A 22,739-nucleotide genomic window follows, 5' to 3' on the forward strand; every position below is an offset into this window, starting at 1 on the left:
GACCCCAATTAGCCGCTCCGGTGGAAAGACCACTTGGGGAAACTCAGGCAAAGCAGTCAAGCTCACACACCCACACACGCCACGTGGCTGGCTCAGCTAGGAGAGGTAGAAGGCCTTGGCACTAGATCAGTTCCAGCCAGGTTTATTACCAAGAGCCAAAGGGAAATCCAGAGCCAGAAGGAGTGAACATGTGCCGGCTACAGGCTTAAGTATGAGGTTCAGCAGCCAAACACCTTGAGGTATGGGGGCAGAGTAAAAGGCAGGTAAGGTCAGTGTCCCATGGGGAAAACAGGGCCTGTCAGTGTCACCGGGTCCCACCATCAATGCAGACACGAGGGAAAGGAGAAAGCAAAGGGCCAGGGGCATTAGGAATGGGGGGAAACCAGGGCAAACAATTGTGTACCAAGCACCATTGGGAAGTCTCCTCTCTCAGGCTGGGTAGGTGACTATGGTCTGTACCGCGAAGGCCAGACCCAAGGTACTATGTCAAGGGGCTGCAGGGACTCCACAGTGGAGTCACCATCCCTGGATGTATTTAAAGACAGGCTGGATGTGGCACTCGGTGCCATGGTTTAATTGAGGTGTTAGGGCTGGATTGGACCTGGTGATCTTGGAGATCTCTTGGAACCCAGTGATTCTGTGATTCTGCGACCTTGGGCAGCCACTCCCTCTGCAATCTCAGGGCAGGGGGGACACGGGGGAACCTGGCACAAGAAATTTAGCAGAACCACTCCCTGCCCCTCACTGGGGCCCCTCTGTCTGCAGCGAGCCTCGAGCTGGGGCACAACTGACCGCGGGTCCAGCTGTGCTGAAGTTCCCCTTGTTCTGCAGGGTGGAGTTGGGCTGCGGCAGGTGGCGGGAGAGGCACCAGATGCCGCTTTCCCAGGGCCCAAGGTTCTTCTCCAGGTTCCCTAGTGTGGGTTCCTTTTTCTTAGTGTGGGTTTTTCAGGACAGGAGCTGCTGCAGCACTTGCCACAACCCCCGCGGTGCCTTTGCAGTTCAAGTAGATCAAATGAATCCCAGTTATCAATGATATCCACCACCTGCTATTTCTCCCTTCTTTTCCGGGATGGATTTGACAGTTCCTTCATTTCCTCCCACACAGCTGGAAAGCAAAACGGCTGCCTGCCCCATGGCCATCCCCACCACCTTCCACCACTCCAACCTTGTCCCTCTTTCTCTCTACTTGACTTTGCACCACTTGCTCCCTCCTCCTCTCCCTGCCAGCTCGCAGCAAAGACATTTCACCCCCTGGCACCACCTGCCTCCTCCCACTCGGCCCCATTTTGCCCCCTCGGAACTCCTGGAGCAGCCGGCCTGCAGAGCCGGACCTGCCCTGGGGCCGGGAAATGCTGGAGGGAATTCTGGCAGGGATTCTTGGGCCAGGCTGGGCCTGGCCAGGTGCCCGGGGCCAGCAAAACCCTCTGTCCCTCTGCTCCTCCCCTGGGCAGGGAACAGAACCTCGAGGGTCTCAGTAAAGGCAATGAGAGATCTCTCACCCATCATGGGCCTAACAGGCCTGGACTGGGGAAATTATTTTAATTGAATTTAGTATCAAACAAATCAGATCAAGTGATTAAGAAGTATGCCAAATCCTAAAAATACACCTTCCCTAATCTGTTCTCTCCTTCTTGGGCTTCACTTTATCCCCGATTCCCTCCCTCCCTCCTTCCCACATAGTAGCACAGAAGGATGGAGTTATTTTGGTTTGCAAGACAGGTGTCTGCTGAGGAAGGCAGGAGCCTCCCTTGCAATGGAGAAGGTAAACTCCTTCCCTCTGAATTATTATAATTTTGAAATGAAGGGGTTCTCAGGCATAGACACAAGAAGAGGAAGAACAGTTCTTTACTAGCACGTATCCCAAAGGGCACAGACAAGCCCTGTGCAGCACCAACAACAATCAGAACACAAACCCAGTCCCGGCCACTCTTGGCCGTGCCACTTTCCCCTTCGCTGCAGTTCCGGGCACTGCCGGCAGGGGCGCTGGTGGCTCCCGGTGGGCGGGGCAGATGCGATGGTTCCCCCGTGGCTGCAGGGGGCGCTGTGGGGCGGGCTCAGGGGTCACACAGTAATGGCGGCTGGGCCCAGACGGGCAGGGAGGGAGGAGAGGCTTTGCCTCACAAACCCCAGGGGTTAAAAATGGGCCAGGAGATCATCTCTTTTTTAATAACTTTTATTGAAAAAACGCCTGGGTGGGGGCTCGAGTGGTCGCATACACACTACCACTGTTCCCTGGGACAATGCAGGGAAGGAGAAGAGCAGTTCCATAGTACAGCAGACCTGGGCCTTCCCTCCTCAAAGGAGTCTCCTGTAAGACACTGTTGGGCTCATTGTCTGGGGGTGTCCTGCTGGTACAGCATTGAAGTTATGGCGACACGGTAAAAAGTCTTTGGTCAGTCATGTGTTGTCTTCTTTGCTCAGGGGTATCACTCTTTGTTCTTGATGTGGGGCTGGTTTGTTGTTTTTAAGAGTTTTGCTCCAGAGTAGTGTCCCATGAGCACTTGAGGTCTCCTCATTTGCATGTGCGCCATTTTGGGGAGCATTGGAGGCAAAACCCCACAGAATCACAGAATGTGTAGGCTGGAAGAGACCTTCAAGATCATCGAGTCCAACCCAGCCTTAACACCTCAACTAGGTCATGGTATCAAGTGCCACATCCAGTTTCTTTTTAAACACATCCAGGGATGGTGACTCCACCACCTCCCCGGGCAGACTATTCTAATACTTAATCACTCTTTCTATGAAAAACTTCTTCCTAATATCCAACCTATATTTCCCTTGGTGCAGCTTGTGACTGTGTCCTCTCCTTCTGTCAGTTGCTGCCTGGAGAAAGAGACCAACCCCCAGTTGTCTACAACTACCCTTCAGGAAGTTGTAGAGAGTGATATGGTCACCTCTGAGTCTCCTTTTCTCCAGGCTGAACAACCATAGCTCCCTCAGTCATTCTTCATATGGCTTGTTTTCCAATCCCTTCACCAGCTTTGTTGCCCTTCTCTGGACACGTTCAAGCATCTCAATGTCCTTCCTAAACTGAGGGGCCAGAACTGGACACAGCACTCAATGACCATCCTAAACTGAGGGGCCAGAGCTGGGCACAGCACTCAAGGTGTGGCCTCACCAGTGCCCAGTACAGGGGAAGAATGACCTCCCTGCTCCTGCTGGCCACACCATTCCTGATCCAGGCCAGGTGCCCTTGGCCTTCTTGGCCATCAGGGCACTCTGCTGGCTCATGTTCAGCTGGCTGCTGACCAGTACCCCCAGGTCCCTTTCCTCCTGGGCACTGTCCAGCCACACGGTCCCCAGCCTATAATGCTCCAGGGGGTTACTGTGGCCAAAGTGCAGGACTCGACATTTGGACTCATTAAACTTCCTTTTGTTGGATTCTGCCCATCAACCCAACCATTCTGCAGAGCCCTCCTATCTTCCAAGCGGTCAACATATGTTCCCAGCTTTGTGTCATCTGCAAATTTACTAATGAAAGATTCAATACCCTCATCCATGTCGTCAGTGAAAATACTGAACAGAGCTGGCCCCAGCACAGAGCCCTGAGGAACACCACTGGTGCCTGTCCCCAGCTGGATGCAGCACCGTTCAGCAGCACTCTCTGGGCCTGGCCATGCAGCCAGTTCTGAACCCAGCAAAGAGTGCTCCTGTCCAAGCCCTGGGCTGCAGCTTTTCCAGGACTGTGCTGTGGGAGACACTGTCAAAGGCTTAGCTAAAGTCCAAACAGACAACATCCACAGCCTGTCCTGCATCCACCAGGCGGGTCACCTGGTCATAAAAGGAGATCAGATTGGTCAAACATGACCTACCTCTCCTAAACCCATGCTGGCTGGGCCTGAGACCCTGGCTATCTTGTAGGTGCTGCGTGATGACATTCAGTATAAACTGTTCCACTATCTTGCCAGGTACTGAGGTCAGACTGACTGGTCTATAATTACTGGGATCCTCCTTCCTACCCTTTTTGTGAATGGGTGTCACATTGACCAGTTTCCAATCTTCCAGAACCTCACCAGTGAGCCAGGACTGATTGTAAATGATGGAGAGTGGCTTTGCAAGCTCATCTGCCAGCTCCCTCATCATCCTGGGATGAATCCCATCTGGGCCCATAGATTTATGAGTGTCCAAGCATCTCAGCTGTTCTCTGACTGCCTCCTCTTGCATAATGGAGGGACTATTCTGTTCCCTGACACCATCTACCAGCTCAGGAGGACAGTTGCCCTGTAGGCAAGTCATCTTCCCACTGAAAACTGAGGCAAAGAAGGCATTAAGCACTTCTGCCTTCTCCTCATCAGCAGTTACTAAGTTCCCTTCCTTATCCAATAGAGAGCAAAGGTTAACCTTACCTTTCCTTTTACCATTAATGTGTTTATAGAAACACTTTTTATTGTCCTTTACAGAAGTCACCATTTGGAGTTCAAATTGAGCTTTGGCCTCCCTAATTTTTTTCCTACATTCTCTAGCAGCCCCCTTAAATACTTCCCAAGGGACCTGGCCCTCCTTCAAAAAACAATACATCCTCTTTTTATTCCTGAGTTCATCCAAAACCTCCTTGCTTATCCAGACTGGGCGTTTGCCTTGTTGACTGGTCTTCCGGCACACAGGGACAGTCTGTTCCTGTGCCCTCAAAAACTCTGTTTTGAAGAGCACCCAGCTTTCTTGAACTCCTTTGTTTTTAAGGGCTTCTTCCCAAGGAACTCTCTGAATAAGTCTTTTAAACAGGCCAAAGTCTGCCCTCCGGAAGTCCAGTGTAAAAGTCTTATTGATGTACCTCCTGATTTCACCAAATATCGAGAACTCTGTAATTTCATGATCACTCTGCCCCAGTCGTCCTCCAACCACCACATCTCCCACCAGCCCATCTCTATTTGTGAACAACAGATGCAACATAGTGTCTCCCCTGGTGGGCTTACCTACCAGCTGTGACAAAAAGTTATCATCCATGCACTCTAAAAATTTCCTGTACTGTCCCTTTTCTGCTGTATTAAGTTGTGGTGGTGCTTAAATTCAATTCCAATTGGGTTTTCACTGCTCCAGTTTGGTTTTATAATTTGTGTTTTATAATTTTGTAATTATTACTATTGTTTAAGATGGCCTCTCCTTCCCTCTCCTTCTCTCCTTCTCCCCTTCTCCCCTTCCCTCAGACTTTCCCGCCAAAACCTTGGTTGTCCTGGTAACCCTATCCCATAATAGTTGTTTACCACCTTTCTGTTAAGTGTCAATCTTTAAGTTATATAACTTCCCCACCCCCTCATCATGTATTCCTCCTCCCCAAGTTACTTCTTATTGGTTCAAAAGTTGTGCATCCCCTCATTATACGATGGCAAAAGGTCGTGATTGGTCCCACGCAATCCCACCCCTGTAACCCACTCAATAAAGAGCCGTGCCATTTCGAGGCCAGCGTCTCTCTCCGGAGCGCTGCCTTGGGACCACGCACCCCTTGGTTGCACACCCTGAGAGTCCCGCCTTTCTATTCTGCGCACTATCCGCACCGTGGTCGAGTTTGCCCACGCCTCTGGCAAAGTGGCCCCTGGATGTAGTGGCGGCAGGGCTGGCCGGAACTGCACCCATTGGAAAGCCGAACCACTGCATTAAGTTCCCAGCAGATGTCTGGCAGGTTGAAGTCACCCACAAGAACAAGGGCTGATGATCCTGAAACAGTCTCCAGCTGCTTGTAGAATAAGTTGTCCACCTCTTCCTCCTGGTTGGGTGGATGATAACAGACTCCCAGTAGGATGTCAGCCTTGTTGGCTTTCCCCTTAATTCTCACCCATAGGCATTCAACTCCATCTTCATTAGTTTCAATACCTATAGAGTCAAAAACCTTCTTAATATAAAGGGCCACCCCTCCACCTCTTCTCCCTTTCCTGTCTCTTCTGAAGAGCTTGTAGCCGTAGAGTGCAGTGCTCCAGCTATGTGAGTCATCCCACCATGTTTCTCTGATGGTGACTACATCATAGTTATGCTGTTGCACCATGACCTCCAGCTCTTCCTATTTGTTACCCATGCTGCACACATTGGTGTACATGCACTTCAGCTGGGCTACTGATTCCACCCCTAACTCAGGCTTACCCCCCTTGGGCCTGCTTCTAGGAGGCCCAGCTGCATCTCCTTCCCCCTTCAAACCTAGTTTAAAGCCCTCTCAACGAGGTCTGCCAGCTCCTGAGCCAAGATCCTTCTACCCTTAACAGAGAGATGTATCCCATCTGGTTCCAACAGAGTAGGTGCCATGAAAGTTGCACCGTGATTAAAGAATTCAAAATTTTGTCAATGACACCAACCTTTAAGCCACTTGTTAATGATGTGAGTTGTCCTATTTCTTCCATAATTTTTCTCTGCCACCAGAGGGACTGAGCAGAACACTACCTGGGTCCCTGTCTTATCAACCACATGACCCAGTGCCCTAAAGTCCCTTTTAATTGCCTTGACACTCCTCGATCTCGTCACTGCCAGCCTGGAGTATCAGCAGTGGGTAATAATCAGTGGGCTGAATCAACCCAGGAAGTCTCTTAATAATATCCTTTTTCCAGGCCCTAGGGAGGCAGCAGACTTCCCTGTGGGATGGGTCCAGGTGACATATGGGGCCCTCTGTTCCCTTCAGAAGGGAGTCACCTACTACAGTTATCCTTCTTTTCTTCTTGATGTTAGAGGGGGAGATCCGTCTTACAGATGAATCCAGAAAGGGAGGCCCACTGGGCAGATAATGTCCCTCTAAATCAGTGGCACCTGGCTGGGAGATGGAGGTTGGAAGAAGTTTTTATTATTACCTCCCTGAGCAGGTAATAATAAAAACTTCTTCTCCATTCCCCCTCATCTACCAGGTGCTCTTCTATTGCCTGGGAGTGGGAGTCATACAAGTCCTCTGAGTCCAGATGGGCATCCCTTAAAGATGGAAGGGCTGAACTCTACCAGTCTATTTCCCTTTTGTTTTCCCTGATACTCCTTAATAATTCAACTTCCTCCCTAAGCTCAGCCACAGTGAAAGGAGGTCATTCACTTGCTCACACCTCAGGCACACCTCCTTCACATTATCCCCTGAAGCAATTGCTAAACTCAAACATTCTGGGCAGGAATAGGTCTGTACAGACGCATCCTTTTTGGAGGGCTCCACTTGGTAACATACACTAAAACCAACAACAGTTTCTGACCATGTTGAAACCATAACTGACAGATACCACAAAACCAGACAGGAGAAACACCTCGAAAAACGCAACACACAGTACTCCTTGCCAGCAAGAGAACTTCCAACCCTGCCTGCTTGCCCTGCCGGCGTGAACTGCCTTGGCCATGCCCGAGAGACCTGCCACGCCCGTTTCCTCACTCCTGTGCTCCCTAGAGACCTCCTATAATGGGTGTTTCAGTCACTCAGGGAGCTCCACCCCTGGCTCCTGAATGACTCCCAGCTGTGGAGAGCTCCACACCTGCTTCACCTTTTAACCATGGGGCCCTCAGCAACTCAGGGAGCTCCACTCCTGGCTCCTGAATGACTCACAAATCTGGAGACCTCCACACCTGCTTCACATTCTTACATTGGGTGTTTCAGGAACTCAGGGAGTTCCACCCCTGGCTCCTGAATGACTCACAACTGTGCAGAGCTCCACACCTGCTTCACATTCTTACATTGGGTGTTTCAGTCACTCAGGGAGCTCCACCCCTGGCTCCTGAATGACCCACAACTGTGCAGAGCTCCACACCTGCTTCACCTTCTTACATTGGGTGTTTCAGGAACTCAAGGAGCTCCACCCTGGCTCCTGAATGACTCCCAACGGTGGAGAGCTCCACACCTGCTTCACCATCTAACCATGGGGCCCTGAGAAACTCAGGGAGCTCTACCCCTGACTCCTGAATGACTCACAACTGTGCAGAGCTCCACACCTGCTTCACCTTCTTACATTGGGTGTTTCAGTCACTCAGGGAGTTCCACCCCTGGCTCCTGAATGATTCCCAACTGTGGAGAGCTCCACACCTGCTTCACCTTCTTACAATGGTGACCTGAGAAACTCAGGGAGCTCCACCCCTGGCTCCTGAATGACTCACAACTCTGGAGAGCTCCACACCTGCTTCACCTTCTTACATTGGGTGTTTCAGGAACTCAAGGAGCTCCACCCCTGGCTCCTGAATGACTCACAACTCTGGAGAGCTCCACACCTGCTTCACCTTCTAACCATGGGGCCCTGAGAAACTCAGGGAGCTCCGCCCCTGGCTCCTGAATGACCCACGATTGTGGAGAGCTCCACACCTGCTTCACATTCTTACATTGGGTGTTTCAGTCACTCAGGGAGCTCCACCCCTGGCTCCTGAATGACTCACAACTCTGGAGAGCTCCACACCTGCTTCACCTTCTTACAATGGCGCCCTCAGCAACTCAGGGAGCTCCACCCCTGGCTCCTGAATGACTCCTAACTGTGCAGAGCTCCACACCTGCTTCACCTTCTTACATTGGGTGTTTCAGTCACTCAGGGAGTTCCACCCCGGGCTCCTGAATGACTCACAACTCTGGAGAGCTCTACACCTGCTTCACCTTCTTACAATGGGGCCCTGAGAAACTCAGGGAGCTCCACCCCTGGCTCCTGAATGACTCCCAACTCTGGAGAGCTCCACACCTGCTTCACCTTCTAACCATGGGGCCCTCAGAAACTCAGGGAGCTCCACCCCTGGCTCCTGAATGACTACCAACTCTGGAGAGCTCCACACCTGCTTCACCTTCTTACATTGGGTGTTTCAGTCACTCAGGGAGCTCCACCCCTGGCTCCTGAATGACCCACAACTGTGCAGAGCTGCACTCCTGCTTTACCGTCTTACAATTGGGCCCTGAGCAACTCAGGGAGCTCCACCCCTGGCTCCTGAATGACTCACAACTCTGGAGAGCTCCACACCTGCTTTACCGTCTTACAATTTGGCCCTGAGAAACTCAGGGAGCTCCACCCATGGCTCCTGAATGACTCACATCTCTGGAGAGCTCCACACCTGCTTCACCTTCTTACATTGGGTGTTTCAGTCACTCAGGGAGCTCCACCCCTGGCTCCTGAATGACTCACAACTCTGGAGAGCTCCACACCTGCTTCACCTTCTTACATTGGGTGTTTCAGTCACTCAGGGTGTTCAACCCCATGCTTTTGAATGACTCACAACTCTGGAGAGCTCCACACCTGCTTCACATTCTTACACTGGGTGTTTCAGTCACTCAGGGAGCTCCACCCCTGGCTCCTGAATGACCCACAACTGTGCAGAGCTCCACACCTGCTTTACCGTCTTACAATTCGGCCCTGAGCAACTCAGGGAGCTCCACCCCTGGCTCCTGAATGACTCACATCTCTGGAGAGCTCCACACCTGCTTCACCTTCTAACCATGGGGCCCTGAGAAACTCAGGGAGCTCCGCCCCTGGCTCCTGAATGACTCACAACTCTGGAGAGCTCCACACCTGCTTCACCTTCTAACCATGGGGCCCTGAGAAACTCAGGGAGCTCCGCCCCTGGCTCCTGAATGACTCACAACTCTGGAGAGCTCCACACCTGCTTCACCTTCTTACATTGGGTGTTTCAGTCACTCAGGGAGCTCCACCCCTGGCTCCTGAATGACCCACAACTGTGCAGAGCTCCACACCTGCTTCACCTTCTTACATTGGGTGTTTCAGTCACTCAGGGTGTTCAACTCCATGCTTTTGAATTACTCACGACTTTGGAGAGCTCCACACCTGCTTCACCTTCTTACAATGGCGCCCTCAGCAACTCAGGGAGCTCCACCCCTGGCTCCTGAATGACTCACGACTGTGCAGAGCTCCACACCTGCTTCACCTTCTTACATTGGGTGTTTCAGTCACTCAGGGAGTTCCACCCCTGGCTCCTGAATGACTCACGACTGTGCAGAGCTCCACACCTGCTTCACCTTCTTACATTGGGTGTTTCAGTCACTCAGGGAGTTCCACCCCGGGCTCCTGAATGACTCACAACTCTGGAGAGCTCTACACCTGCTTCACCTTCTTACAATGGGGCCCTGAGAAACTCAGGGAGCTCCACCCCTGGCTCCTGAATGACTCCCAACTCTGGAGAGCTCCACACCTGCTTCACCTTTTAACCATGGGGCCCTAAGCAACTCAGGGAGCTTCACCTCTGGCTCCTGAATGACTCACAACTCTGGAGAGCTCCACACCTGCTTTACCGTCTTACAATTTGGCCCTGAGAAACTCAGGGAGCTCCACCCATGGCTCCTGAATGACTCACATCTCTGGAGAGCTCCACACCTGCTTCACCTTCTTACATTGGGTGTTTCAGTCACTCAGGGAGCTCCACCCCTGGCTCCTGAATGACTCACAACTCTGGAGAGCTCCACACCTGCTGTACCTTCTTACATTGGGTGTTTCATTCACTCAGGGTGTTCAACCCCATGCTTTTGAATGGCTCACAACTCTGGAGAGCTCCACACCTGCTTCACCTTCTAACCATGGGGCCCTGAGAAACTCAGGGAGCTCCACCCCTGGCTCCTGAATGACTCACGACTGTGCAGAGCTCCATACCTGCTTCACATTCTTACATTGGGTGTTTCAGTCACACAAAGAGCTCCATCCCTCGCTCCCTAATGACTCCCAGCTGTGGAGAGCTCCACACCTGCTTCACCTTCTTACATTGGGTGTTTCAGTCACTCAGGGAGCTCCACCCCTGGCTCCTGAATGACCCACAACTGTGCCGAGCGCCACACCTGCTTCACCTTCTTACATTGGGTGTTTCAGGAACTCAAAGAGCTCCACCCCTGGCTCCTGAATGACTCACAACCCTGGAGAGCTCCACACCTGCTTCACCTTCTTACATTGGGTGTTTCAGGAACTCAGGGAGCTCCACCCCTGGCTCCTGAATGACCCACAACTGTGCAGAGCTCCACACCTGCTTCACCTTCTTACATTGGGTGTTTCAGTCACTCAGGGAGCTCCACCCCTGGCTCCTGAATGACTCACAACTCTGGAGAGCTCCACACCTGCTGTACCTTCTTACATTGGGTGTTTCATTCACTCAGGGTGTTCAACCCCATGCTTTTGAATGACTCACAACTCTGGAGAGCTCCACACCTGCTTCACATTCTTACACTGGGTGTTTCAGTCACTCAGGGAGCTCCATCCCTGGCTCCTGAATGACTCATAACTCTGGAGAGCTCCACACCTGCTGTACCGTCTTACAATTCGGCCCTGAGCACCTCAGGGAGCTCCACCCCTGGCTCCTGAATGACTAACATCTCTGGAGAGCTCCACTCCTGCTTCACCTTCTTACATTGGGTGTTTCAGGAACTCAAAGAGCTCCACCCCTGGCTCCTGAATGACTCACAACTGTGGAAAGCTCCACACCTGCTTCACCTTCTTACATTGGGTGTTTCAGGAAATAAAGGAGCTCCACCCCTGGCTCCTGAATGACTCACAACTGTAGAGAGCTTCACATCTGATTCACATTCTTACATTGGGTGTTTCAGTCACTCAGGGAGCTCCACCCCTGGCTCCTGAATGACTCCCAACTCTGGAGAGCTCCACACCTGCTTCACCTTTTAACCATGGGGCCCTAAGCAACTCAGGGAGCTTCACCTCTGGCTCCTGAATGACTCACAACTCTGGAGAGCTCCACACCTGCTTTACCGTCTTACAATTTGGCCCTGAGAAACTCAGGGAGCTCCACCCATGGCTCCTGAATGACTCACATCTCTGGAGAGCTCCACACCTGCTTCACATTCTAACCATGGGGCCCTGAGAAACTCAGGGAGCTCCACCCCTGGCTCCTGAATGACTCACAACTGTGCAGAGCTCCACACCTGCTTCACCTTCTTACATTGGGTGTTTCAGTCACTCAGGGTGTTCAACTCCATGCTTTTGAATTACTCACGACTCTGGAGAGCTCCACACCTGCTTCACCTTCTTACATTGGGTGTTTCAGTCACTCAGGGAGCTCCACCCCTGGCTCCTGAATGACCCACAACTGTGCAGAGCTCCACACCTGCTTCACCTTCTTACATTGGGTGTTTCAGGAACTCAAGGAGCTCCACCCTAGCTCCTGAATGACTCCCAACTCTGGAGAGCTCCACACCTGCTTCACCTTTTAACCATGGGGCCCTAAGCAACTCAGGGAGCTTCACCTCTGGCTCCTGAATGACTCACAACTCTGGAGAGCTCCACACCTGCTTCACCTTCTTACATTGGGTGTTTCAGTCACTCAGGGAGCTCCACCCCTGGCTCCTGAATGACTCACAACTCTGGAGAGCTTTACACCTGCTTCACCTTCTTACATTGGGTGTTTCAGTCACTCAGGGAGCTCCACCCCTGGCTCCTGAATGATCCACAACTGTGCAGAGCTCCACACCTGCTTCACATTCTTACATTGGGTGTTTCAGGAACTCAAAGAGCTCCACCCCTGGCTCCTGAATGACCCACAATTGTGCAGGGCTCCACACCTGCTTCACCTTCTTACATTGGGTGTTTCAGGAACTCAAGGAGCTCCACCCTAGCTCCTGAATGACTCACAACTGTAGAGAGCTTCACATCTGATTCACATTCTTACATTGGGTGTTTCAGTCACTCAGGGAGCTCCACCCCTGGCTCCTGAATGACTCCCAACTCTGGAGAGCTCCACACCTGCTTCACCTTCTTACATTGGGTGTTTCAGTCACTCAGGGTGTTCAACCCCATGCTTTTGAATGACTCACAATGGTGGAAAGCTCCACACCTGCTTCACCTTCTTACATTGGGTTTTTCAGGAACTCAAGGAGCTCCACCCCTGGCTCCTGAATGACCCACAGTTGTGCAGAGCTCCACACCTGCTTCACCTTCTTACATTGGGTGTTTCAGGAACTCAAGGAGCTCCACCCCTGGCTCCTGAATGACCCACAATTGTGCAGAGCTCCACACCTGCTTCACCTTCTAACCATGGGGCCCTCAGAAACTCAGGGACCACGACCCCTGGCTCCTGGATGACTCACAACTGTAGAGAGCTCCACACCTGCTTCACCTTCTTACATTGGGTGTTTCATTCACTCAGGGTGTTCCACCCCTGGCTCCTGAATGACTCACAACTCTGGAGAGCTCCACACCTGCTTCACATTCTTACACTGGGTGTTTCAGTCACTCAGGGAGTTCCACCCCTGGCTCCTGAATGACTCACAACTCTGGAGAGCTCCACACCTGCTTCACCTTCTTACATTGGGTGTTTCAGTCACTCAGGGAGCTCCACCCCTGGCTCCTGAATGACCCACAACTGTGCAGAGCTCCACACCTGCTTCACCTTCTTACATTGGGTGTTTCAGTCACTCAGGGAGCTCCATCCCTGGCTCCTGAATGACTCACAACTCAGGAGAGCTCCACACCCGCTTCACCTTCTTACAATGGGGCCCTGAGAAACTCAGGGAGCTCTACCCCTGGCTCCTGAATGATGCACGACTGTGGAGAGCTCCACACCTGCTTCACCTTCTTACATTGGGTGTTTCAGTCACTTAAGGAGCTTCACTCCTGGCTCCTGAATGACCCACAACTCTGGAGAGCTCCACACCTGCTTCACCTTCTTACATTGGGTGTTTCAGGAACTCAGGGAGCTCCACCCATGGCTCCTGAATGACCCACGACTGTGGAGAGCTCCACACCTGCTTCACCTTCTAACCATGGGGCCTTCAGAAACTCAGGGAGCTCGACTCCTGGCTCCTGAATGACTCACAACTCTGGAGAGCTCCACACCTGCTTCACCTTCTTACATTGGGTGTTTCAGGAACTCAGGGAGCTCCACCCCTGGCTCCTGAATGACCCACAACTGTGCAGAGCTCCACACCTGCTTCACCTTCTTACATTGGGTGTTTCAGTCACTCAGGGAGCTCGACTCCTGGCTCCTGAATGACTCATAACTCTGGAGAGCTCCACACCTGCTGTACCGTCTTACAATTCGGCCCTGAGCACCTCAGGGAGCTCCACCCATGGCTCCTGAATGACTCACATCTCTGGAGAGCTCCACACCTGCTTCACCTTCTTACTGTGGGGCCCTGAGAAATTCAGGGAGCTCCATCCCTGGCTCCTGAATGACTCACAACTCTGGAGAGTCCACAGCTGCTTCACCTTCTTACATTGGGTGTTTCAGTCACTCAGGGAGCTCCACCCCTGGCTTTTGAATGACTCACGACTGTGGAGAGCTCCACACCTGCTTCACCTTCTTACAATGGGGACCTGAGAAACTCAGGAAGCTCCACCCCTGGCTCCTGAATGACTCCCAACTCTGGAGAGCTCCACACCTGCTTCACCTTCTTACATTGGGTGTTTCAGTCACTCAGGGAGCTTCACCCTTGGCTCCTGAATGACCCACAACTGTGCAGAGCTCCACACCTGCTTCACCTTCTAACCATGGGGCCCTCAGCAACTCAGGGAGGTCCACCCCTGGCTCCTGAATGACTCACAACTTTGGAGAGGTCCACAGCTGCTTCATCTTTAATTCTTTAAACCCTTCTTCATTTTGTTTTGTCCATTTTATTTTATGTGTAGTCAATTTCACCGTCTCACTATCCCCCTCAATCCACTCTCTGAAATACCCCAAAATCCCAATAACTGTCTGACTTCGCTTTTTGTTCATAGAGGGGGAAATGCAATGATTCCCACGACTCTTTCGGGATCTAATTCCCTTTCATGATCCAGTGCCCTAAGTACTTGACCTCGGGCTCTGTAAACTGCAGCTTTGGTTTTGAAATCTTTCATCCTTTTATTTCGAAGAAGTTCAATAATGCTATGGTGGTTGCCCTTACGTCTTCCTCTTTTGGAGCAGCTATTAACAGGTTGTCAATATACTGCAAAAGTTTAATCTTCTTTGCTGGCACAAACTGACTTAATAATTGTTTGAGTGCTTGGCCGAACAGGTTGGGAGAATCTACAGACCCCTATGGTAAAGATGTCCACCTGAACTGTTGCTTCTTGTTTCAGGGTCCTCCCACTGGGCAAAATAATCCCAGCTCTCTTCGGCTAATGGACAGGTCCAAAAGGCATCTTTCAAGTCTATTACACTATACCAGGTGTCTTCAGGAGAAATTCGGTTTAAAAGAGTATATGGATTTGCTGCTACAGGAAAACGTGTTTTTGTTCTCATTCACAGCCCTCAGATCTTGGACTAGCCTATAGCTTCCATCTGTTTTCCATATGGCCAAGATAGGTTTGTTGTGCCTTGACTTACACGGCTCCAAAGTTCCCCTTTTCACTAGTTCATCTATCCCAGGTTTTAATCCCTTTCTTCCCTGAAATGGGGTAGTGTTTAATTCTAATTGGATCCTCTGGCCTCTCTATTTCAATGAGAATGGCTCCATTTCCAACCTTCCAGACTTCCTTCCAGCCTCTCCTTGGGAATGCCAAACGTTGGGATCAATCTTATTCTCACCTTCTTCAGTTAATCTGTACAGGCTTACAAGCAGATGTGGTCCTTGTATTATCAGATTTATTCCTAGGGCTACCATCAAATCTCTTCCTAATAAATTATAATCTGCTTCTTCAACCAACAACATATTTCCTAAACAAGTCCTAGTCTCTGACTGTATTTCTACATCTTCAATAACTGGGACCCTAAAGGGTTCCCCTTTAGCTCCTATTACCATCACTGTGTCTTTGCTTCTTGTGCACCCTTTTGGCAGTCTTTGGACAGTGGGACGTTCGGCTCCTGAGTCACCCAGAAAGAACACCTCCTCCTTTTGGGGTCCTAGTTTTAATTTTACCAAGGGCTCTTTAGATGTCCTGGACCCCAAAATAAAAGCCCCCAACACCCCTAGTCTTCTTGAAAAATTTTCTCATTCTTCATCCTTTTCCTGCAATTCCTTTTTAAGTGCTCCTTCTTCCTGCAGTAGTAGCATTCAAGGGGTTCCCTTGGATTCTCAGATGTTTTTCTCTGTGGGACAGGCTGCCTCCTTTGGGTTTCATGGCTCTGCACTGACCTCACAGGGCTTTGGAGGCGTTCCTGCTTTTGAACTTCCCTAACAGCTGCAACCAACACTTTTGCTTGAATTTTCTGTTTTTCTTCATCTCTCCTCACATACACCTTCTGAGCTTCCCTCAGTAGCTCTTGTAATCCCCTTTCCTGCCAATTTTCTAACTTTTCAAGCTTCCTCTGTATATCCTCCCATGACTTTGCTACAAATTGGGTTTTCAATAATACCTCTCCTACTGGGGAATTAGGATCTATTCCTGAATAAACCTGCAGGCTCTTTCGTAACCTTTCCAACCAGTCTGTGGGGGACTTGTCTGTTCCATGGAATTCTCTAAATACTTTACTAATGTTCTGCCCTCTAGGTGTAAGAGTCCAGGGCATCCCCTTGGATGACCTGGGACCCAAGAAAGGGCATTTGAGCCCTGGACACAGGGGCGTAGAGCCAGTCCAGGGGGTTTGGACACCTTGGCACAGAGCCCAGGAAGACACTGGGTTTGATTTTAGTCCATAGGAGAGGATTCCAACACTAAGAGAGGAATTACAAACCACAAAGTTGTGAAAACAGTAGTTTAGCACAGCACAAGATGAAAAATTTAGTAGTTTTGGGGTTCATAGAATAGAGGTAAGTGGGGGACAAAATGGAGGAATTAGGGTGGTGCCTTGAGTTCCTCTCCTTCTTCCTTGTTCTCCATCTTCTGAGGTGGTGATGGCACAAGGTAGTTAGAGTGGAGAGGGTCAAAGTAGAAGTGACCCTGTTAGTATAGGCATTAGGTATTGGTATAAAATTGTAAATAACCGACACATAGCTATCTGTATAAAAGTAAGGTGACGTCCCATCGATGGGCAGTCACCTCATGTCTCAGCCACTGTCCGGACCTTGGCTGGGAGCGGGGAAAATTTTGAGATATCAAATAATAACACAAGAAACCTGAAAACAAGGCCTTGAAGACTCCACTTTTTTCTTGCAATGCGACTCAGGGCTTTTAGAGGGCCAAGGACTTTTAACAACCTGAATCTCAGGTGAGAAACCCAACCCGAGACTAGGGACCACTTCCCAAATGCCTTGTATTATTATATTTCTTAAGTCTATCATATTTTGTTGGCCATCTTCCATTTGTACATCCTACCTGGGTCTTTGGTTTGGCCATTTCTGATTCCCAGGCACACCTTGTGGGTTTCAGTGCTCACATCCCAGCCTGTCTGATCATTTCTCTCTCTTTGATATTAAATAGTGTTCTTAGTATTGCCTGCATATCATCCCAAGAGTAAATACGGGGTCCCAAATACTGGTCAAGCCTGTCTGATAGCCCTAGGGGATCATCCATCAATCTTCCCATCTCCTTTTGAAGGCTCTTACATCTCCCATATTAATTGGCACATTCACATATTCTATAACTAACTCCCAGAGCAGTTGGCACTTCCCTCAATGGGAGAAGATTGTGCCCCTTTTTCTCTTTCTCTTTATTTTCACTATCCTCGCTATTAATCTTTTCTTTTATCTTACACTGTGTTCTCCTCTCAGGGGGAGAATACATTGCCTCAGAGGGAGCGGTTGATTTTGTGGCTCCTGCAGGCTGGGATGGGGGTTGGGTGGTTGTGGGGACTGAAGCTGAAGGCTGGGATGTGGGGGTTGGGTCAGCAGTGCCTGCCCATGGGGGGGCAGAGGCACAGGGGGTATGAGTAGGGGTGCCTGTCCTTGGGGGGGCAGAGGCAGGGGCATTAGATACAGAGAGGGTACGTTGTCCAAAGGTTCCCATGTCTCACTCTTGGTCTCAGTTCCTTTTCTGGTCTTTACTGTAAATAATCTAACTTCTGTTCCCTCCCATATCTTTGCATCGTCCCTCTCCTCTTGGTCCCACAGTTTCTTGCTATTCACATAAGTATTTTGGGGTATGACATGCCCACTCCTCAAAAGTTGCAAATATGGGCCGAATCAAATGGCCCCTAATCTCCTTCCCTCCCCAAACTTCTAAGCAATAATGAATAATTTTTTCTTTAGATTTTCCTTTCCTTGAGAGACACGCTACCCAGTGTTCTAGCATCAATCCCAGTGGACTATCCAGTGGGATTTCTGGTATATTGTTCTCCTTTTCTCCCAAGGGTTTCTAGGTCTCCCCCTGGGTTTTGCTTTTTCTTTGTCCCCTTTAACAGGTATTACAGTCTGACTCCTCAATCACTCCTCTGCTTGCAACTCAGTCACAGAGATTTCTAATTTGAGCTGGTATGTACCATGCCTAATTGATTCAGTATTACCGATTCACAAGTCCGGCAGAGAACCGACCTGCAGGGTTTTGACCGGTAATGAGCTCCCCTTTATTTCTCTCTCTGTCTTTCCCTGGACCTTCCTGGTCCTAAGCTGACAAGGCTTACCAGTCCCACAAATTCCTGATGGCATATCTTTCCCTCTTTAGCCTTCCTGTGGCCGAAGTCTGAACTTCTTCCCGAGTTTTGGATTTTACGTATGTAATGAGCCTCCCATCAGATTTGCTTCCCCCGCAACCAACCGGTCCCTCGTGGGAGTACAGAACTATGATTTTGGGGCCTGCTTTTGCCCTGTGATATTATCATGTCTCATTCACACGCTTGACCCCTCCCACTCAACCTCTCAGTACTTAGTCACTTTTCCTGTGTGGATCTCTGTGGACATAGAATTTTTATGAGTAAAATGCGCCGCGGTTCAGAGGGCCCTCTCCTGGGTCCTCCCTAGGTCTCTCTGGGAGCTTGTTTCTTTTTCCCCTTTTGCTTATGGCTCCCATCTCAATTTGTTGTTCGGAATCCAATCGGGTCTGCCAGTTCTCCTACACCGTCAGGCCGCTTAATCAGCAGGGTACCCCCTGATTGGAGAAGGGAAACCGTAAATCCAAAATCAGATCACATTGAGGTCACCAAATTTGTTATAAATGAATCAATCAATTTAATAATTGAAGAGAATTTATTAAATAATCAAAGTATAAGTTTTGAAAAAGCCACAAGCAAAACGGTGCTGGTGATTGACACTGAGTGAACCAAATTTGGACTCTATTGCTCTGAATCCCTGTGGTTCACCCCTCTAGGATCCTGTTTTATACATTTTCTGGCAGAGCCGGGTACAGGGGGGACCTTCTCACTCCTCTGTTGATCTTATCCTTTTAGCATATTCATGTATTTTTCTTTTCTTGCTGCTGGTCTGACAAAAAGTTTCCTGGAATGGGTGAATAATTCATCTTACTGGAATTCTGTTCTGGAATAAACATCTTTGGCAATAAATACTATCTTATTGTTGATGCATAGCGAATGCATATCACTGGGGCCTTGCCAGACAGAATAAAAATCTTTTGGAATAAACATCTTTGGAGACAGCTTATCCTTGCTTGGTATCTGAATCCCTCTTCCCTTATCACCTGGTGCAAATCGCTTTCTCCCCATCACTGGCTTTGGTTACACAAATGCTGTAGTTCTTAATTTTTTTGCACAAATTATTTTGCAACATATATTACAAACCTTATACCTTTGAACCTTTTTGTGTTTTTTTCCTCAATCTGGCAAAAAAAACCCCAAAACATATATAGGGGACCCCTTTCTTTCCTTTTTTTTTTTTTATTTTTAATCCCATTTCTCAGTGGATTATACTGAGAAACTGTTAGTTCCTGTCCTCAAAAAGGGGTTCCAATCCTTTTCCCCTGGGACCCTGTCCCAGCCACCCGGGGGCGTTTCTCTCACGCCTTTAATCTTTCATTTTCTCTTTTTCCTGGCCACTTTTCTCGCGAAAGAATGAAACCACAGTCCTCAAGACTCCAAATCACTTCACCAGTCTGGGCATACTCTGACAGGGTCTCATTTGCACTTCTTGCAAACCCCTCTGTACCCACACGCTGAAAAAATACTCTCAATCCTTTTTTTCTTTTTCTGGATCTTCGTGCACAAGATTTTATGGAGCAAAAAATCCTGCAGATTTAGGGAGCTTTTTTCCCTTTGCTTTATTTTCTCCTTTCTCGTCTCTTTGGGTGTTTGACCTGCAATCTCTAATTCATACCAGGAAAAACAGAGTGAGGCCGCCAAAATCAGGCAGGGTGTCCCTCCTGCTCTGGGTCACCTGGGGTTTCAGAGACAAGGTATATCCCAGCAAAGAGCTCGCAAATTGTGAAAAACAAGGTTCACTTTCTCAGAAGAATTTATAAGTTTAATAAAAAATACAAAATTAACGATTAGGAGATGTCTCCTCTCAGGTCTCCGAAGCCCTGGCTAGGTTTAGAGTGGAGCTCCACAGCAGGAGTGGGGAGATGCCAAGGTGCAGAGAGTGCCTAGAACAGGACCTTTGGGGTTCACAACTCCAAGACAAATGAAGCAAGTTGCAACTGGGACCGGATAAAGGAGTAGGGAGAGGCTCTCGATGTGAGGTTCCAACCACGAATTTACTGCAGTCAAAGAGTTCAGGGACAGAGAGCACGGATCACAGGGGGACAGGGTTTTTTAAACAGGAGTGGTACAACATGGGAACCAATAACAGCTCAGTGGGGCAGGATCCTAAGGGGTGGTCTAGAAGGTTGCAACCAATGAGGGGATACAAACGGGAGGGGGCAAAGCTGATGAACCAACAAGATGTCAAGGAACGTGGAAACTTCTAGAACAAGGGGAAGGGGTAAGCATCGACTGAAAGGTGAGGGGCTGGAACAACCAGGGATTGACACTGAGAGGCTGTTGTGGTTTGAAAGCAAAGCGAGTGAGAGACTCCAAGTCAAAAATACAATTTAGTAAGAAGAAAGGTAAAAAGGTAAAATAAAATAAAATAAAATAAAATAGCATAAAACAAAATAAATGCAATAATACAAAAGACCACTGACAGAGTCAGAATACAACCTGAGCAGGGTGGTGGAGGCAGTCCAGATGAGATGGTCTTCCTGAAGCAGTGATCCTGTAGAAAGGTCTGGTAGCTCTGGTCCTCTGGGAATCCAGTAGGTAAGGGCTGCTTGTCCTGTCCCAAATCCCAAATTATATCCAGGTGAGAATGCTTGGCTCCTCCCCCTGAGCAGAGCATCTCACAGTGGGATGTGTTGGGAAAGATGAATCAGGGAAACCTTATAAATTTGATTGCTTAGCAAAAGATTCTGAAAATGTGAAACCTGTAATCGAAATGAAAGCGTACTTTGAGTTGTAGGATACCGAGTCTTAGTTACTATATAACCTAAAGACAATAGCCTAGCCAGCTGAAGGAGAATCCCTTTGGATTGAACAATACCTTTCTGCTGGCTAAGGGATCCAAAGGTCAATGTAGCAAAACAGAAAAGTCTAAAGAGTAGTTTTTAGAGTTTAAAATATAACACATGGTAATGTAGTAGTTCTTATAGGCTGTATGTAGATTCTATAGGGTTTTGTGTCTTGTAATGGTTGGTCACTGTAAATTAGAATATTCATCACAAAAGGAGATAGAATGGATTGGAACCAGAACCTCACTCTCTGGTCCCTGCGCTCTTGGCTTTCCCTCTGCCCCTCTTCTCTTCTCTTCTCTTCTCTTCTCTTCTCTTCTCTTCTCTTCTCTTCTCTTCTCTTCTCTTCTCTTCTCTTCTCTTCTCTTCTCTTCTCTTCTCTTCTCTTCTCTTCTCTTCTCTTCTCTTCTCTTCTCTTCTCTTCTCTTCTCTTCTCTTCTCTTCTCTTCTCTTCTCTTCTCTTCTCTTCTCTTCTCTTCTCTTCTCTTCTCTTCTCTTCTCTTCTCTTCTCTTCTCTTCTCTTCTCTTCTCTTCTCTTCTCTTCTCTTCTCTTCTCTTCTCTTCTCTTCTCTTCTCTTCTCTTCTCTTCTCTTCTCTTCTCTTCTCTTCTCTTCTCTTCTCTTCTCTTCTCTTCTCTTCTCTTCTCTTCTCTTCTCTTCTCTTCTCTTCTCTTCTCTTCCCCTACGCTCTTGTCTTGGCTCTCCTACCTTTCGCCCCTCTTCTCTTCTCTCTTCCCCCTGCACTCTGACCCCTGCCACGTTTCTCTAGCTCTCTCCCCTCTTCTTGCCAGCATACCCTCTTGCTCTCTCTCCCTCTCTCTCTCGGACTTCCCTTCAGCCGAGGCTGGTGGCTGAAGGGAAGGCCCTTTCTACCCACGACCCTTGCAATAAAACCACATATTCTAGAATATCTCAGGTTTGCAGAATACCTTGTCCCTGATATCGGATACTTGTACAGGGATGATGAGTTGTGAAGTGGGTCCTTGATGGCCCATTAAACAGAGATAGCTCCTGGAGGGAGTTACCTGTGAGTCATGGGCCAGGCGTTGATGGGCCATTAGCAGAAAACAGCCCAAAGGAAGGGGGCCTGGGAAGACACTGCCTCGCTTGGTTTAACAGTTCATGAAGATGGTGATAGAATAAATACTTTGTGTACATCCTTCACTAAAACCCAGGACATAATCCGCCCCTTATTCTATTACCGTCTACATCATATCCAAATCAATACATTCTTACAAAGATATGCATACACATAGAGAATAAAATGTTACACACTGTTCTCACTTAAAATTAAGTCTCCCTGTGGTACACAATGGGTTTCCCCATCTTTCTGCATTACCCACCAAGTGTGACCAGGTCCTTGAGCAAAGACAATCCCACGGATGGGTCTGCCTTTTTCTGAGGTAGGATTAATCCAAACAGTCTTCCCTAAAATACCTTTCATATGTACTGCAGGGACTTTATCTCTATCCACTGTGTGCAAGGGTTCAGACTGGGCAGGACCACCTCGATGGATAGACCCTCGGGTGTTGACCATCCAGGTAGCTTTGGCTAAGTTCATTTCCCAATTCTTGAAGGTCTCCCTGCCAAGTGCCTTCAGGGCAGTCTTTAGTAGTCCATTGCACCGTTCAACTTTTCCAGCAGCTGG

General features: G+C 49.2%; 1 protein-coding gene across 1 annotated transcript in view; it reads right to left on the reverse strand.

The window, feature by feature from the left end:
* Positions 1 to 741: 741 nt before the first annotated feature.
* Positions 742 to 22,739, reverse strand: part of LOC310912079 (uncharacterized protein) — a gene marked incomplete at its 3' end in the record, with an annotated part of 39,182 nt that continues 17,184 nt past the window's right edge. Inside the window, exon 8 of the mRNA XM_083866291.1 lies at positions 742 to 843. Within this exon, the coding sequence (XP_083722417.1) occupies positions 742 to 843 (102 nt within the window). The remainder of the gene's footprint in view (positions 844 to 22,739) is intronic.

The sequence above is a fragment of the Zosterops lateralis genome, assembly GCF_965231275.1.
Source record: "Zosterops lateralis genome assembly, chromosome: 8".
Lineage (NCBI taxonomy): Eukaryota > Metazoa > Chordata > Aves > Passeriformes > Zosteropidae > Zosterops > Zosterops lateralis.